This window comes from Lutra lutra, chromosome 4 (assembly GCF_902655055.1).
Source record: "Lutra lutra chromosome 4, mLutLut1.2, whole genome shotgun sequence".
Taxonomy (NCBI): Eukaryota; Metazoa; Chordata; class Mammalia; order Carnivora; family Mustelidae; genus Lutra; species Lutra lutra.
In genome coordinates this window covers 192,564,628-192,582,753 of record NC_062281.1, presented here as the reverse complement: position 1 = coordinate 192,582,753, position 18,126 = coordinate 192,564,628, and the positions used below count along the sequence as shown (strand labels likewise).

At 46.2% G+C, this 18,126-nt stretch overlaps 1 protein-coding gene across 7 annotated transcripts in view; it reads left to right on the top strand.

Moving 5' to 3' along the window:
• CAMTA1 (calmodulin binding transcription activator 1) overlaps positions 1-18,126 on the top strand; it is an 826,942-nt gene that overhangs the window by 784,140 nt on the left and 24,676 nt on the right. For 6 of the 7 annotated variants that reach the window (XM_047724086.1, XM_047724083.1, XM_047724084.1 and 3 more), the window contains 5 exons: positions 12,156-12,307; positions 15,093-15,289; positions 15,917-15,995; positions 16,179-16,494; positions 16,935-17,458. In XM_047724086.1, the coding sequence (XP_047580042.1) occupies positions 12,156-12,307; positions 15,093-15,289; positions 15,917-15,995; positions 16,179-16,494; positions 16,935-17,458 (1,268 nt within the window). The remainder of the gene's footprint in view (positions 1-12,155; positions 12,308-15,092; positions 15,290-15,916; positions 15,996-16,178; positions 16,495-16,934; positions 17,459-18,126) is intronic. The other variant, XM_047724087.1, reaches the window with a different exon arrangement.

The window sequence follows — 18,126 nt, the reverse complement described above, 5'->3', positions numbered from 1 at the left end:
AGGGCCGGGAATCACACCACCTTCCCAGGGATTGTGACACCTCTGGGAAGGAGCTTAATGGTTAAAATTTTATTCCAAAACTCTCGTTTTCTCCCTCAGAGAAATATTTTTATTTCTGAAAAAAAGTTTAAAATGGTATAACTTGGATTTTTTAAATGTTTATTTTTCTATTGTCAGAAAGGCCCATGATAAACTGTGAAGTAGTATTCTTAAATCGTTTTATCAATCAAGACCTACTTTTTAATACATCCATTATTTTGAAGTAGTATAGTTGTTTTCTTTAAAATATATGCATTTCAGTCTATACATTTGGAAATCACATCCTCATCTGTATTTATTCCAGAGTTTAAAAAAAATTTTAACAGCATTAAGAAAAAGTATTTTAGTTAACAAAATTTCAAGTTCTAGAACTGAAACCTTTCTATGGAGAATCCAGTTTTACCAAAAAATACATATTTTTGGAACACCTTGGACTTTAACTCTCACGAGTAGGTAAGACAGTTGGGAATGTCTATGCAGATGGCATTCCTGCAATTAGTTCTGAGAGCAAAACATTGCCAACAGCAGTCCTCTAAATAATGATGGAGATTGAGCTGGACACAGAGAAGGACTCTTGCGGCTAGAATCCCGGACGCATGATTTTTCAGATGTTGAAACTCACTAGGAACTCAGGGCCAATTAACATTTATTATGATTAGTAAAATTAGCTGAAAGCAGCCAGGATTTTTTTTTCTCCGGGTACCAGGTAGCACATGTGATTAGCAAAGATTTTTTTTTTTTTTTAAAGATTTTTACTTTTTTTAAAGTAATCTCTACACCCAACATGGGGCTAGAGAAACCTAGAGATCAAGAGTCACGGGCTCTACTGACTGAACCAGCCAGGAGTCCCAGAGTTTTGATTTTGTTTTGGTTTTCTTATAGAGTTTTCAATCCCTTTCTTAGAGAGTTTTCAATCCCCTCACTGCCATAATATCTCCACCCTGCCCTTGTTCTGGAGCACTACCTCTGAGGCAGAAACTACCAGATGTAAGAGTTCTTGGGTACCAGTCTAATTAGATGTTTTGTTTGTTTGTTTCCAAATGTCTGCTCCCTCATACATTCGATGGGATCAGGTAGAAGGTGGCCCCACGAGAAGGGAAGGGACTGTGTTTAGTAACCTGGCTAGAGAAAAGTACACCACAGAAATGACTAATAGAAACATATTTTGTTTTACATAATATCCTTTGCCTTGTTCTCCTTCAAACTCACATTTTATAGTTCTAACAGATGAAATTAAATCACTTATTCAGTAAATCCGTATTGAGGGCCAACTATGTGCCAGGCATTCCATAAGACCTTGGGAATATCACATGGACAGAGCGATCATATCTTCACAGAGCTCACAGGACTTCTCTTTACCTTTACAGCAGACTGAGGTTCTTGAAATAAAGGCTCCTGTCGTACTGGGTTTTGTATCCCTGGTGGTGACCACGACATCGTGAGCTTTCTTGTTCCCTGTTATATCCTCAAAACCAGTGCTGAGTAGTCGTGCCTTGGGAGTGAGGGTTGGCTAGGCATTTGCAGTACGAACTGTTTTAGCCCTAATTCTCCATAGTTCTTCCCCAGTAATTTCAAGTGTTCGAGCATTTTCGTTGTTAAAGCTGAGCACCGCAGATCAACCTCCTGGTGGCTCATTGAAGTCGTCTTGCCTCCTGACACTTCCCGCGCATTTTATAGTTTTTCTCCACCCTGTTGGGTTTTGGGTGTTAGGATTTTCATCTCCCATTTTCCCACGTGCACTTAAATTTCATCCCACCATCACACCTTTGTGTCCAGGGGAGGGAGACGATTGCTCACTTCTGAGTCTCATCACAGGGCTTTTTCTTTAAAGACCTCATTAGTCTTAGTGGTGACATGTTCCCCTGGCCTTCACTCACTTTGCTGTCACTACTTTAGAATGTCTCCTGTGGGGAGCCTGGGTGGCTCAGTGGGTTAAGCCGCTGCCTTCAGCTCAGGTCATGATCTCAGGGTCCTGGGATCAAGTCCGCATCGGGCTCTCTGCTTAGCAGGGATCCTGCTTCCCTCTCTCTCTCTGCCTGCCTCTCTGTCTACTTGTGATCTCTGTCTGTCAAATAAATAAATAAAATCTTAAAAAAAAAAATAGACTGTCTCCTGTGCTTGTAGTATACCTGATCGTCCCTGGGTACTGAAACTGTCGTGGCGATGTCCTCCAGCTTTGTTTACTTTTGGAAACTAGCAGACTTAAAATATTCCACTCTTCTGTAGACAATGAAGGTAGGTAGAGAACCAGCGTCAGAATTTCTTATTTCCATTGTTCTCACACCAGTTAGCTCTGGTTTCACTGCACTGAACTCCAGTCGGGTCTGCTGCTGTATTGCCCGCGCTCTCAGCTCCTGCATAATTCGGAGCGCTCTCCCGTGCTTCACGCCACGGGCAGCACAGCTGAGCTCCTGGGGTGTGCCACTGAGCCTTCATGTCCTTGGAGAAGAGGTTTGAAATTCTTGCCCTCATGCACCTCAAGCTCTGGCATGGAAAGAGTTCAAGGGAGGAAGAACTGTACGTCTGATCGGCTCCTCTTGTCACATTCGTTTCCTCCTCGCTGTGAGCTGTTGAGCAAGTCTCCTGGACACGTCCAAGATGCTGGATTCGCGAAGCGTGAGAAACAGACCAAAGAGAAGAAATATGGATCCGAAGTCCCTGCAAGTGAAGGAAGTCTAAGAAGAATTGCTAATTTCCTTTTGTCTTGGTATATAGAGTTGGAGAGTTTTTAAAAAGTGGAGTATGGCAGTTTTTTTCTGAGGCTAAATTTAGCCGTTGCTTTGGAAAATCAGAGTGGTACAGCTTGTGCCTTATCTCTATCCCGCCCTTACCCTTCCCTCCACACTTGGACATCTTAAATGGCCTGCCAGAGAGGACGGCTTCGTGTGCTCCAGGGGCCCCATTTATTCTGGGCAGGAATTAAGTGACTTCATTTTCCCTGTCTTTCTGAGCTTCCTAAAAAATTCAGGAGGCTTCCTAAGCAGCAGTTGCAGTCCCTACAGAAATAGTTCAAGTCATGCCTCCTTTTGCTTCATCAGCTCTTCCTGCCAGCGCGGCCAAGGGCTGCAAATGGAATGAGAGACGGCCTCTCATTCCCAGTCCAAATAGCAACAGGAGGGCACATGTGCACTTGAGCTACAAATAACGCGTTTTAAAATAGCAGGTGGTATTTGATGATTGCTCCTTCATTCATTTACCTGCCAAGGCAAAACTTTTTCTCCTCCTCTGGCAAGCGGACTGGAGGCGGCTCCGATCAAGCGATTGTAGCAACCAGTTCTCGTGCTTGCAGACACTTGTTAGCCAGTTTCCAAGCATTCAGATCCATGCATACTCCATGAGGCTGTTCTAAAAAATCTTTAAGACAATGAAAATTTCATGTTTCTGCAACAGCCAGCCCCCGACGGACGCCCGACGGACTTGGGAAGCACTTTTGTGACTCATCAGAGACATTCCTTCCATTAAGGTATGCTGCCAGCCACGTGTGTTCCACAGACTCCATTTTGCCAGGGAAAAGTGGAAATATATAAAATATATCATGCGAAGCTCAGGTCTGCTGCAAAATCCCAGTTTGTGTCCGTAAGGAAGTCAGATATTTCTCAGCTCTCTTGCCAGAGTCTCACACCAACGTGCTGCAGGTACATAATTTCCTTCCCTGAGCTGAAAGGAAGTGGCAGCCGGCCAAGTAAACTCCTAGAGCTTTCTCACGCGCTTTCAAGTCAGTTCCATTGAGTTCGGATCATCCTGACCATTCCTGCCACGGGAACAAGTGGTCGGCTGCTGCTCACTGGTATGCAGCCACCTGGAGTCCCCTGTGGCTAGTGGAGGTCACTCAGAGCCCTTGCCCCAGAGTTTGATAACCTCGGCAATAAATTGGCCTCCAGAAGAGGTTTAAATTAGAAAATAATATTCTTTTCCATTGACGGAGCACCCACTCTGTATCTGGTCCCGGGTGCGGACAAGCTCCCTGCTTTCCGAAAGCTCCCGCTAGTAGAAAGGACACATGTAGGAGAACAACTCTACATTTCACTGGCTAAGTACTCTTAGGACACAGGGCAAGACATGAAGGCTCACTGGGCATAGTGGAAAGAACGTGGATCTGGAGTCCAGCCTGTGTTCAAATCCCTGCCCTGATACTTACAAGCAGTATGACCTTGGGCAAACAACACATTTCTGAGCTTCAACTTCTTCATCTGTCAAATGAAAAAGAAAAGCTTTCTTTTGATTACTTTGAGGACTAGAAACAAGACATGTGGATTAATAATAATGATTATTAATAATAATAATGATTATTAATAATTAGTATTAATAATAATTAATAATTATTATTCAGTAATAATACTGAAGTGATGCATGAGCCATGCTCCGAAGAACAGCAAACTCACCAGATGGACTCAGGAAGAAGTTAGCATGACCAAAGGGCCAAGGGCATTTGGACCCCCAGTAGATTGAAGAACAGTGAGTGATAAGAGAGTCCCTAAAGAGTAGCCTGAGACAGCAGGTCATGAGTGTTCTATGCCATGCCAGACAGCTTCAGTTTTATTTTGTAGGTCAAAGTTGGGGCAGGGAGGGGGTGAACTTAAGTTTTTTAAACTAGATTATCTGATACAATGTCTGAAACTCCCTCATGTACTGCTCAATACAGCCCTGAAAATTAATAAAGTTCCGAGACTCACAGAGAAGTCATCTAGAGGCAACAGTAGGCACAGCTAAGTGCTGAGAGCCTAGGAAGTCTGGCTAATAGTTGGTTTTCTGATGGAGACACTTTCTTACATCAGATCCTTAAATACTTGGGATTCTCCACTTTTACAGAAGTAAGTGCCAACCTTTCTAAACTTAGAACATACTGTGGGAAGTCTGACTTCATGAAATTTTCTCTGTCTCTAAAACTTTGGTATTGTTTGGGAATTTTAAGTTTTTAGGTAAATATTAACTTGGGACATTGTAAAATGAGTCCCTTTGAGGGTTGGGAATCCCTATCAGAGAGGAAGAGATGACCCATGACTGCTGCTGAGCCATGTGACACTTGCATAACAGCCCTTAAGGGGAGCCTGGGACATAGTGAACCCAGCAAAGGAAAAGGGGATATGAACCCCCAATGAATCATTCATTGATCCTCAGGCCAGTGATTGGCTGGAAGTGTTTCTTTGACTTCTTCTTGACCTTTGTAATACTCAAAGCTGTTCTGGGATTATGAGTATTTTTTCTGTATGTTTTCTAATATTGTTGTGGGAAACTCTAAGAACTGGATTATATATAGCAAGGTAGTTGGATAAACTACTATGCTATGTTTTATACCTATATTTTTGAGTGACAGAAATTAGACTTACAGATTCCTTTATTGTAGTTCAGTATATCAGTGGGATTTCTTTTCAGCATTTAATGTATTGGCTTAGTATAGCCAGGTAGCCCATAGTTACTCCCACCATCATCTTATTGACATCTGAAGTACCCACCAGAAGGCTAGGATGGACACTGCAGTGCTGCATTAGAGGTGTGGAGCTCAGTGTGGACTCAGTTTATTTCAGTGTGTTACAGTGAGATACAGAACAAGTACAGATGTGTCTGCATACATGGGTTACACTTAACATGTGTTTCCTCACTCTGTCCCCTGAGAGGGCCAGGAAGCAGTGACGCCCCAGCAGCAATGAGCACACCCACACCCAGATCTTGGCTTCTAAATGCCATTCACCAATAAAAGGAACCAGAACTCCTTAGAGATACTGCAGACTCTAGGGCTGGGGCAGGTCAAATAAAAGTTGAATCAGAGCATCTTCTAATGCCAGAAAGTAAGGAAGTGCCTGAAAAAGAAGGGAAGAGGCTGGGGGTATGTCAAACGGACACAGGAGCCATCATGAAAGAGCTCCCAGGGGCCAAAAGCTGGGACACTTTGAGCAATAAACTAACATAGTATCAGATTATGGCCAAAGTGTAAAGTAAATATGCATGAGTTCATATAGATGTAAACAAATGGTTGATGAAATAAATTCAGAAGGACAAATCTCCCTTTTAGGAGAACTCCAAATAATATATGTGGCTACTCCCCCACCCATGAAGTAGAGCTTTATTCCCTTTTCCTTGAGTGTGGGCTGGACTTACTGACCTACTTGCAAAGAATAGAGTATGGGAAGAGGAAGATGATATCCTTATCATAGAGCAATCTCGCAGAAAACACCCTACCCAGAAATCAAGGTCCACATCAGCAGGACATCATACACTACCAGTGTCGTGGGATGAGCAGGACCCCCCCTGCCTCTGTCATGTTCTTCCTGAAAACTCATGACTCCAGTCCAGTCATTAGAAAACATATCAGACAACTTGAACAGAGGGACATTACAGAGCACATGACCAGTGCTCCTCCAAACCGTGACTGTTGTGGAACTAAGAGCTAGAGAGAAGACCATCTCATCCAAGGAGAGAGAGGGTATGCTGTCTGCAGCTGGATCCCCGCCCCGAGAAAGTACCTTACTTCCATCGGCGAGTCTATTTCAAGTCTATGGTTGAATTAGTAGTGATGCTACTGAGTGTCTGTGTTTTGAAAGACAAAGGTACCGTGGATGTAAGATGTCACTGTTAGGGCAAACTAGGCAAAGGTTTGTGGGAGTGCCACGATCTTTGCAAGTAGATCATCTGTAAATCTAACATTATTCAAAAAAAAATTTTAATGCATTTTTTAAAAAGATTTGAGTTATTTGAGAGAGCAAGTGAGCCCCAACTTGGGGCTCCATGCCAGGCCTCTGAGATCATGACCTGAGCCAAAGTCAGACACTTAACCAACTGAGCCACCCAGGTACCCCTAAAATGTATTTTTTTTTTCCATAGAATCCCATCATTTCAAAGAGTCCGATCAGTATGACTGGGTCCCAGTCAAAGAATTGCTCAGACTGAAGAAAGCCTCAACACTTTAAAAAATTTCGCATTAAAACAATAGGATAGTGATATCCCCTCTTTACACATGAGAAAATTGAGGTGCAAAGTGGTCATTTTTTTTTAAATCATGAAGCAGGGGCGCCTGGGTGGCTCAGTGGGTTAGGCCACTGCCTTCGGCTCAGGTCATGATCTCAGGGTCCTGGGATCGAGCCCCACATCGGGCTCTCTGCTCAGCGGGGAGCCTGCTTCCTCCTCTCTCTCTGCCTGCCTCTCTGCCTGCTTGTGATCTCTCTCTGTCAAATAAATAAATAAAATCTTTAAAAAAATAAAAAATAAAATCATGAAGCAACAGGATTAAATGTAGAGCTGTCGTCTCTACTCCCATGCTCCTTCCACTCCGTCACAGCTACCCAGTCTAAAAATGCCACTTCTGCTCAAAAGGGGACACAGAATGGGCTCAGGAAGAGGCCAACTGTATTGCTAGCCAGACTGCTGCTGCAGAGCGATCAGGATTATTTACTTTCCGTCTGGGGCGCAGGCACGTGTGTGTGTGGGTCTTGAATGTTGTGGGAAGGAATTGCTGTGCGGTGGTCGAATGCCCTTGTTCCCTGAAACCATGCAGGTGAATAGATCACTGCAGAGACAAGCAAGACACAAAGACAAGACACAAAGCCCCAGCTGGTCAGCTGAGAGAAGTGAGCAATGCGGAGGTACGATTTGATGGGAGTGAATCAGGTAGTGTCTGATTCGTTACAGACAGCAGTGCAGGGGGCGGATTTTAAATAGTTTTCAAGTTTTGTCCGATCTTAATTGGCTGTGTACATGAGAAGAAAGTATGCAACCTGGTGTTGTTGACAGAGCCAGTGTGGACGGAGCTGATATGGTTTCCTTGAGGTCGCATCTTGTGCGTCCACGCTGGGCAACAACCCGCGCATCTGCTCGAGTGGGGAATTCTTGGACCATTCCCTCACGAGCACTCAGGTGGAGAGAGGATTCATTCTGGTGGAGGGACGTGGGGTCTTAGAGCTGTGGCTCCTGAATGTGGCCCCAGACCAGAAGCATCAGCATCATCTGAGAACTTGCTAGAAGTGCAAACCGCTGGGCCTCACCCACACATCCTAGGGAAAACCAACTAACCCTAGGACTAGAGCCCACCCCATTGGTCTGGTGATTCGGATGCCACCTAGCATGTGAGAGCCACCGAGGAGGGGAAGCCTCCTGTGAGGGCAGCCTCCGTCGGCAGCGAGGGACGAGCACCGTGGCTAGAGCCCGTGGACACTCAGCCACAGGAGAGATGTCCACACACATGCCCGGAGCTTCTGCTCCAGGAGAAGTGGACCAGTGCTTGGCCCTCACCTGGGCCCTGTCTTCAGAGCCAGGAGGGGAAGGGGAAGAGTGGGAGAACCTTTCTGTGGAAGCAGCATCTTGTTGTTTGGTGAGACAGAGCCCTAATCCTTCTAGACAGGAATGGAAAGCTGGGGACGGCCAGGCGGGAGCTCAGGCTGGAACAACTGGCTTCTCTTGCTTGGGCATCAGGAGTGTAAGGTGCTCATGGAAGCAGGTCCTCCTGGTACAGTTTTGTGCAGTCCAGTGCCCATGGGGGAGTAGTTCGGTTGCTCACTCACACTGTCCTAAGGACACGGGGCTTGGAATCCCTCAAAGCTGAGTCACTGTTGGCTTTGTTTGAAATGTCACAGGTGAGCGCTGAGGCCAAGTTTATCAGCCCCCTAGGTCTACACATTATTTGTTTTCTCTCTTCTCCCCCCTCCCTCCTACATATTAATTCAAAAATCCAGTTTATTGAGGCTGCAGAAATTATTTTTTGGCCAGCTAATGGGGGCGAGGACATCTTCACTAGTGTCCAAGTCATCCCCAGTGCTTGACACGTAGTAGGTGCTTGATAAACATTTGTGCATGAGTAAATGAATCTGAAATCTGCTTTTTTACTCTGTCATCAGAAAATTTTTTTTTTTGCTTCTCAGCAATTATATTCCCTTTATCCCATGACCATACATAATATACAATGGAGGCTCTGCCTGTGCCAAGTATTTTACAATAGTTTCCGCACCATCGTCAGACTGTAAAACCAAAACAAGCCTACGGTCGTTGCTTTTGACTGGCTAGGAACAGAGACGTGAAGACCCTCACTTTGTCCCTCTGAGTCAGCTCTGTGGACAGAGCAGGGCCCTGGCTGCGCTCAGAGGAGAGGAAGTGGGATCAGAAGGCTCTGGTGATTCTCAGTCAACACGGTACAGCAGGCCCATATGCTACCGGATGCCCGCTCGGTCATTCCCATTTGAGGTTTTTTCTTATTTTAATTATCACTACCTTCCCCCTTTGGAGTTGAGAGGCTCAGAGATCCCATTATGCATGATATAATTTTGTTAAGAGGCAAATAATTGCTTCTGAGTGTCTTCATAAAGTGCTTCTCAGAGCAGCTTAATCATGTGAGAGAGCCAAGTGCACGGTTTGCCGTGGGGACGGTGCTGAACAGCCCAGAACAGAAGCCGGGACCTCGGTGGCAGTCACGGGGCTGGAACTCTTCGTGTTTTGATCTGGAGACACCATAGGCATGGCCCTCCCATGTCAGGGAGGGTTTGTCTCTGCGGTGTCTGCGGGCAGGCACGAGAGGCCGTCCTCACTGCGACAGGGCGCCTGCCGGGACAGAGCCATCTCCCCGGGCCAGGTGGCGGGCCAGGTGCCCCACAGCACCCTGCTGAGGCAGAGCACAGCCGGACACTGCTCTCTCTGCCCTTCCGTCCCTGTGCATGACACGGAAGGTTAATACCGGCCCCTGTGCTCCAAACAAGTGCTCGAAACCAGCGAAATGAGTTCTGAACACTCGTCTGGTGGGTGCCGGATTCAGGGTCTGCAGAAGAAATCATCAGTAGGTGGCTAGAGCAGCTCCCCCGTCTCAGTGGGCTGCATGAGTGTCTGTGAGTAGATGCATGGCATGATGGGAAGAAGCAGGGACAAGGGCCACGAGGCAACCCTGCCATCAACTGGGAGTCACACTAATTGACAGGGAGGATTCTTAGTCTTTATTTGGCTCCACATAAAGGAGTCCTGCATTCTGCAAAATGTCCCTTTCCTAAGGGAGAAGGCATGGAATAAGGATTCTGGTACCATGCCCTGAAGGCGGGAGGGTCGCGTGATGGCAAGGACCATGCACGGTGCATCACACGCAGACTCAGTACTTCCTGCAGGTGACCGGCCACAGAGATGCTCAGCACAGGGGCCTTGGTGTTTGTCGTATCCGTGTATATGTGTGCAATGGGCACGGAGACGTTCTCTTTCACTTTTAAAGGGGGAGGATTTTTCTTTCAGTGTTGTTCCTGGAAATAGCTTTATTAGAAGATAATATCATGATCTTTAAAAAGCAGTCTTCCTTCTCTGGCTTTGTGGTTTAGTAAAGTGGAATCCATTGGACAGCAGTCTCAAAAATCTTCCCGTGAAACAGGTATTTACTGTCGTGTTATTGTAAGAAAAAGTTCTCTTTCCCAGGGTAACACTAATTCTGCACGTCTTTTCCCACTACCTCTCCCTCCTGTTGGTGTCATGTAGGAGTTAAGCTCCATGCTTCAGCCCCAGAGAGATTAGTTGTCTTATGCCTCAGTTTCCTCCTCTGTGAAAAGAGGGTAAGAACAGTACCTACCTCACGATTCTTATGGAGAGTAAGTACATAGGTTAATATTTGTAAAACGATCAAAACGGTGACTGGCACACGGGAAACTTTCCGTAAGTGTTGGCCCTTACCATTGGTTTATTTCTTATAGAATTACTCACCGGTGTTGGGATTTATAGTCAGGCTGGCCAGGTGTGCTGATAAAATACTCCTGTCCTGAGTCCTTCCTTCCCGTGATTCAGGTGGTTGTATTTGAAAACAGTTGTGTCATGAACCATTTGGGGCCAAATAGGTTGTCCCTGCTGCTTAGTCAGTTCCTCAAGACAGTTGACTCTCTTGTCAGAAGATGATGACAACATGGAACTGACGTGTTCTGCGCATTTGCACATACTCAGTCCTCACAACAGCCCTGATGTAAGTATAGTTACTATCCCCAATGAAGAGTTGAGGAAACTGAGGCACTAAAGTTTTTGTTCAAAGCTACGCAACTCTTCTGTGGCATAGCCAGGGTTCTTAACTGTGTACTGTCTGGTCAGGGCTCCCTCTCCAGGTCTACCCTCTGCTCTTCTCTGCTGTGGTCTGACCCCCTGCCTTCTGCTTCTTGAATACCCTGCCTCAGGGCCTTTGCATCTGCTAGTAACTCACACAGCTCTTGCAGACCTGGCTCCTTTTGGTTCTGGTCAAACTCAAGTGTGGCCTTTCCTGACTTATCTAAGTTCTAGCCCCACCCTGTCGTTCCTCGTCCTGTTATCCTGGTTGCATCCCCTACTCGAGCAGGAGGAGGCCTTTTCTGATGGGTTTACTACTAAATACCTGACACAGCATTATTTAGAATTTGTTGAATAAATAGAGGTGCTAATGACTTTAATAATGGTCTTAGCTCCTTTTCTTATGTATGCATGCAGCCCAAATCGTGATATGCATGTGTGTATGCACATGTATGTGGGTGTAAATGTATGAATGTGGAGAGAGAGAGAGTCTAATCTTAGCAGTATGGTACAGAAGCACAGACTTCTTCGAGTTACAGTCCTAGGCGCAGCGGGAATGGCCTGGTGTTTTTCCTGTGTAAAGGTAGAATACTTGGTTGTATCGGTCTTAAAAGACTGTCACGTGTTAAAGGAAATGTGTGAGGGTCTCAGCCAGTGAATGACCAACAAAATCTTTTTTTCCTGTGTTTGGGTTAAACAGATAATACTCTTAAAAAATACGTGTATATATAATTTATTTAGACACACTGTTTATACATACTGACACACACAACATCTACCTTTCTTCCACTGATTTAAATTAAACTGTACTCGTTTCATTTATTTGTTCTGGGGGCTTACCTATCAGATCTCTCCAAGGCTCCCACGGGGAATTTGGCAAGGAAATGGGGTAGCAGGGACGTGAAACCAGGACTTTAACAGAAAGGGATTTTCTATTCCTTTAGCAGAGAGCTCTGAGCTGCTGTAGACGCCGCAAGTCTTGTGGGAGGTGTCGGGCTGAGTCCGGTGTCGAAGTCTGGCCGGGGCAGACCTCTGTGGCCGCGTTAGGCTGACTGTAGTCCTGCAGGCTTGCCTAGGCCCCACGTCGACTGCTCCTCTTTGGGAGCACAACCTCACTCCTCTCTGTTCTGCCCTAGATAACCAGTTCAGGATGTCCATCCTAGAGCGCCTGGAGCAGATGGAAAGGAGGATGGCTGAGATGACGGGGTCCCAGCAGCACAAGCAGGGGAGCGGAGGAGGCAGCAGTGGAGGGGGCAACGGGACTGGGAACGGAGGAAGCCAAGCTCAGGTACCAGCCTGCATTGACCGTCACCTCTCATCTCGTGTGTGTCTTACTGATCAGGGAAGCAGTGGGTCGCAAGTCCTCTGTCTGGTATCATTCCTGGGCTCGTCCCAGAGAGTGCTTCATAATCCTGTGCCCCGAAATATTAAGATCTGTGTAATAGCAAAGAAGCCTCGAACTGTGGACCTTCCCAGGTGTTGACCTCCTGGAGCCTTAAATCACTGCTGTTGATCTCAGAATTCACCGCTGCCGCCAGGCAGTGGGAGTTGAGGGATCCAAGGAAGAAGTAGGCCTGGTGGTGACCCAGAGTTCAGTCGGAATCTATTCTCTATTCCGTATTCCGTATTTATGTTAAGTATAAATACGAAACATAATTGAATTCAGTAATTCAGAAACCTTCTATAAACTCAAGAGACCAACATGAGGACCCAGAGAAACTGTCTCTGTAATTATTTGGTGGAACGGCATTATCCATTCTATCCCGTTTCACATATGCTTTTTTATAGCTTCCAAGAAGAATTGGCCAAATATAGGGAAATTACTAGATATTTTTTTTAGAGCCCCATTAGTCTTAGAAGGCATATAGAAATTTCGTTGAGGACCTTCATTTTGAGAAAATAAAGTGCATTTAGGATCTTCATTTTAGGATCTCATTCATTTGAGAAATTTCTGGGCAGAAATTATTTTTCAGGAGACCCTGGAGACAAATTTAAGGGAATAGAGAGTGTTCCTATCTCTACTACTGAGTTATTCCCTGCAAACTTCAGATCACCATCCTTTTTTTCTTCAAGATGAATGATGTTTTCCTCTAAATTTTAAATTTAGATTTAAAATTTAATTCTAATTTTAATCTAATAGACCACACCCAAGAAACTAATCTCTTTTTCCTTGAGTTTTCTTCTTTCTCGCCCCTCTTCAGAAATGAAAAGGAAGGACTTGGCACACAGTAAAGTATCATCAAGGCTACTGTAGGCTTCTTTTTCACCTGTACTCCTAAATTTTTTTTTTTTTAAGATTTTATTTATTTATTTGACAGACAGAAATCACAAGCAGGCAGAGAGGCAGGCAGAGAGAGAGGAAGGGAAACAGGCTCCCTGCTGAGCAGAGAGCCCGATGCGGGGCTCGATTCCAGGACCCTGGGATCATGACCTGAGCCGAAGGCAGAGGCTTTAACCCACTGAGCCACCCAGGCGCCCCTGTACTCCTAAATTTTAAGAAAGAAATAATCATTCTTTGGCATATCTCATGACTCAGATAAGAGCTTCCCATGAAAACCTTTTCCTTTCACCAACAACGGTTGCGTGGTAATGTCTTCTTAGCAACTTACCCTTCAGTAACTGGCCTAGTAGACCTGCGCCCATATTAACTGCTCTGAAAGACCCTTCCGTCAGTCTAGGTTGGCTTCAATAACATACCTGTGTCCACCTTTCATGATAAAGATGCGGCTGTTTTTGTTAATGCAAAAGAAAAAAAAATTTCCTCCTCGCTCACTGACCCATAACTTCCCTGTGCTTATAAAGGTGTCTGGTAGGGCGCCTGGGTGGCTCAGTGGGTTAAGCCTCTGCCTTCGGCTCAGGTCATGATCTCAGGGTTCTGGGATCGAGCCCTGCATCGGGCTCTCTGCTTGGCGGGGAGCCTGCTTCCCTCTCTCTCTGTGCCTGCCTCTCTGTCTACTTGTGATCTCTCTGTCAAATAAACAAATAAAATTAAAAAAAAAAAAAATATTTTAAAGGTGTCTGGTACGTGTTGGGTGGCTCTGCCTGGGCCTTTTGAGGCAAGATCATTGTACTGCGGGTCAGGCTCACCCACCTGAGCTCTTTTAAGATATTTTGACAGCCCAAGCAAGGATGACAGTATATCTATTATCTGCCTTTTCATTTTTGTAGGCGTTTCCCCCCCCCGACCTAAAAGTAAAACAACAACAACAACAAAACAATGAGAAGCAACAATATTTCTGTAGTAATTGAATTTTGTAGGCTTTCTTACTGGGGTTGCGGGGGGACACTTTTTAAATAACTCCAGAGGTGAGAATCAGGCTAGAAGTATGATTTATATGGGGGGGAAGGTTCAGCAGAGAGCTGCCATCACAGAGACTCAGACAAACTGTTGAGGGGACTGAGTTTGATTTTATTTTTCTTGCTTTACAACTGAATCAAGAGAAGAAAGCCACAGTTGAAATTCATGAATTTCTCTTTCCTGTGTGCCTCTATTGTTATTAATAACCCTTAAATTTCAGGATCTCTAATGCTTTCCCCAAAGGATGGGATCATTAATGGATTTTTAAAAATGTTTCTTTGGGGGAAAAAAATCCCCTTCTGAGTGACTTAATTCTCCTTAAGGAGGAGCCAGGGAGGCAGAGGTCCAGGTGTATCCCCAGAGGTAAGAACCGGGACGGCTACCCTGCCTCGCTTTCCTACTAGTCCACCGTCTACATCATGAACTTCAACTGGAGGCTGGTGGCACCTTTTCTTTTTTTTTTTTTTCTGTCAGATATGCTTTCCCCGAGATGGAGCAGCATGATGTTCATGATCAGAGTGTCAGCTGTGGTAGACAGACTCTGGTGTTCTCAGAGTGATGGAAAATTACCCTATGCCATGAGCGTGGCCATGTGCTACTGAGCTGAACCGAGCACATGCTAGTCTCCGTTCCACGGTGCCTCTTTATGTGCCCTTTGCTGCTTCCCAGCGTGGGCGGCTGGTCGTAAAGCATTTGTTTCTCCTACATGAAGAGGCTGACTTGGCCAGGAGAGGCCCTTGGTCTTTAGTCGTTAACGCGCACTTCCTCCTCCTAGTGCGCTTCTGGCCCTGGGACACTGGGGAGCTGCTTCGAGAACCGTGTGGTGGTCGTGTGTGAGAAGATGATGAGCCGAGCCTGCTGGGCCAAGTCCAAGCACTTGATCCATTCGAAGACCTTCCGTGGGATGACCCTCTTGCACCTGGCTGCCGCGCAGGGCTACGCCACCCTCATCCAGACTCTCATCAAATGGCGGTAAGGCTGGGCTGTGTGCAGGGGTGCTCATCCCTGCCGGTCCCTGCCCGTCCCCTTGCTGCGTCCTCCTTAGCGTTTTCCCTGGGAGAGAGAGATCCTGCCAATCAGCGAGCACGACCATGGCCCCGGAGCAGAGGGCTTTCTCTGAGAACAGTTCCCCAGGGAATTTTAGGAACTTCCGCCCAAGAAATGTGGGCCTGCAGTACTAACTCAAGGTTGCACTTCTGTTTCCTCCGGACTGCTGGTCCAAACCATGCTATGAAATTAGGGGCTCTGTTTCCTCACATCAGGGATGCTAAGTGCCCACTATGGTTTCATCTTTGTGGGTTTTATAAGGTTCTGGTGTCTTTCTTTTTTTTCTTATTTTTTTCTTTTTTTTTAAAGATTTTATTTATTCATTTGACAGAGAGAGATCACAAGTAGGCAGAGAGGCAGGCAGAGAGAGAGGAAGAAGCAGGCTCCCCACTGAGCAGAGAGCCCGATGCGGGGCTCGATCCCAGGACCCTGAGATCATGACCCGAGCCGAAGGCAGCGGCTCAACCCGCTGAGCCACCCAGGCGCCCCGGTTCTGGTGTCTTTCTTGAACATGATTAATTGTGCAGTAATTTCTGGCGCTATCCTTTACAGCACAAAGCATGCAGATAGCATTGATTTGGAACTGGAAGTTGACCCCTTGAATGTGGACCACTTCTCCTGTACCCCTCTGGTAAGGAATAGGTTCATTTGTTCCTGAACTCTTTTTAACCGGCATAGGGATATGGTGACATTTTTACGGCCCTGCTGAGATTGCCAGCAAGGACCGGTTTGTCACTTGGTAGCAATAGTGAAAACAGAATATCTTTTTTAACTTGTACCGAGAAAACTTGCTTTCTGTTTTGCTGTTTTTTAGATGTGGGCATGTGCTCTAGGGCACTTAGAAGCTGCCGTCGTTCTGTACAAGTGGGACCGTCGGGCCATCTCTATCCCTGACTCTCTAGGAAGGCTGCCTTTGGGGATTGCCAGGTCAAGGGGTCATGTGAAATTAGCAGAGTGTCTGGAGCACCTGCAGAGAGATGAACAGGCACAGCTGGGGCAGAACCCCAGAATGCACTGTCCTCCAAGCGAGGAGCCCAGCACGGAGAGCTGGATGACCCAGTGGCACAGCGAAGCCATCAGCTCTCCAGAAATACCCAAAGGAGTCACCGTTATTGCAAGTACCAATCCAGGTAAACATTCAAAATTATTACGTCTCAGACCTTGACAGATTTCCCCTTCGCTTTCATGCAGCTACCCTCAGAAAATCTATAGGATATTCACGTACATTTAAGGGTTTGGTTTTTGGTTTTCTGTTTTTGTTTTTTATGTTTTCAATTTTTCTTTTAGCTCTAAGAGTGCCTACTGCTCCCCCTTCCCTTCCCAAAAATAAATGCAGAAAGTAGCAAAAAAAAAAAAAAAAAAATCTGTGTCCGTTCAAGAAAGAAATACAAATTTTAGAGGAGGACTATTTGAATCTAGTATATTCTTCTGGGGAATATTTAAGTGTTAGGGACATGTCTTGAGTTCCGGCTTTGCACTTTGTGTCTCTCAGGCATAGAGAAAGTGTTAATTCTTTAAGATTCCTAATTTTATCGCCTGTCCTGACTATCCTTTCTACTGTACTTTTCAGAGCTGAGAAGACCTCGTTCTGAACCCTCTAATTACTACAGCAGTGAGAGCCACAAAGATTATCCAGCTCCCAAAAAGCATAAATTGAACCCTGAGTACTTCCAGGCAAGGCAGGAGAAGCTGCTGTCCACTGCACTGAGTCTGGAACAGCCAAATATCAGGAAGCAGAGCCCTAGTTCTAAGCAGTGTGTCCCCGAGACAATCAGCCCCAGTGAAGGAGTGAGGGACTGCATCCGGGAAACCTCCCCTCCCACTCCAGAGACTGCAGGATTCCAAGCCTCTGGATCTCAGCCTGTAGTAAAGTGGAATTCCAAAGGTCTTTACATTGGTGTGTCTACAGTACAGGTGACTGGAAATCCGAAGGGGACCAGTGTAGGAGAGGATGCAGCACCTTCACAGGTGCGTCCTCGGGGACCCACGAGTGTCCTGATGATGGCTAACAGAGAGGTGGTGGATTCAGAGATGGGGCCCTACCGTGATAGCGCAGAGCGCGCGGAATGCTCACAGCCCATGGACGAGATACAGGTAAGCGCAGACAAGGTAAGCCCGTAGAGACCGGGCCGTCCGTCGTTGCCCCCTCGGTCCTTACGGCCCGTTTCCCAGGCCGCGCGATTTGCTCGCCAGCAGAGGGTTAGAGGTGCGGTCTTACATGGAAGAATGTTGGAGTATCTTCTTCGTGGGCCACGTTTTCATTCAGCGACTCAAATGTTGTTTGAATGGGGCCTGAACTCCAGTGACCTGGGGCTCAGCAAAGCCTTCCCTCTTCACACCAGCTCCTCGGAGCTCACTTGGGGCCCTCCGGTGGTCTCCTGCTTCCCTCCCACGTCCGGGGAAACGGAGAGTTTAACAGAGTCACCGCCCAGTCACTGCTAGAACAGGAGACCTATGACTAGAATTTGAATGACCTAAGTGATCTGATGAGCACAGCTGTCATCTGGCCACCGTTAAGGTGTATGCGGCATGGGGCTCTTGAGGTGCAGGGAAATATCCCTGAAGCAGATAATTGTCCTTCTCATACACCTAGGAGCTCCAGAATCCTGTTGGGACATTAAATTTGCAATAGACTATGAGAGGATAGACTGCAGTAAACTGGAGGTTAAGCTATTAAGCTGGCAAATTCCATTAAATAAAATATACTACACAGGGCAGAGAGCAGCCAAAGAGGATGAGTTTGACTCGCTCTCTGTCCTCGT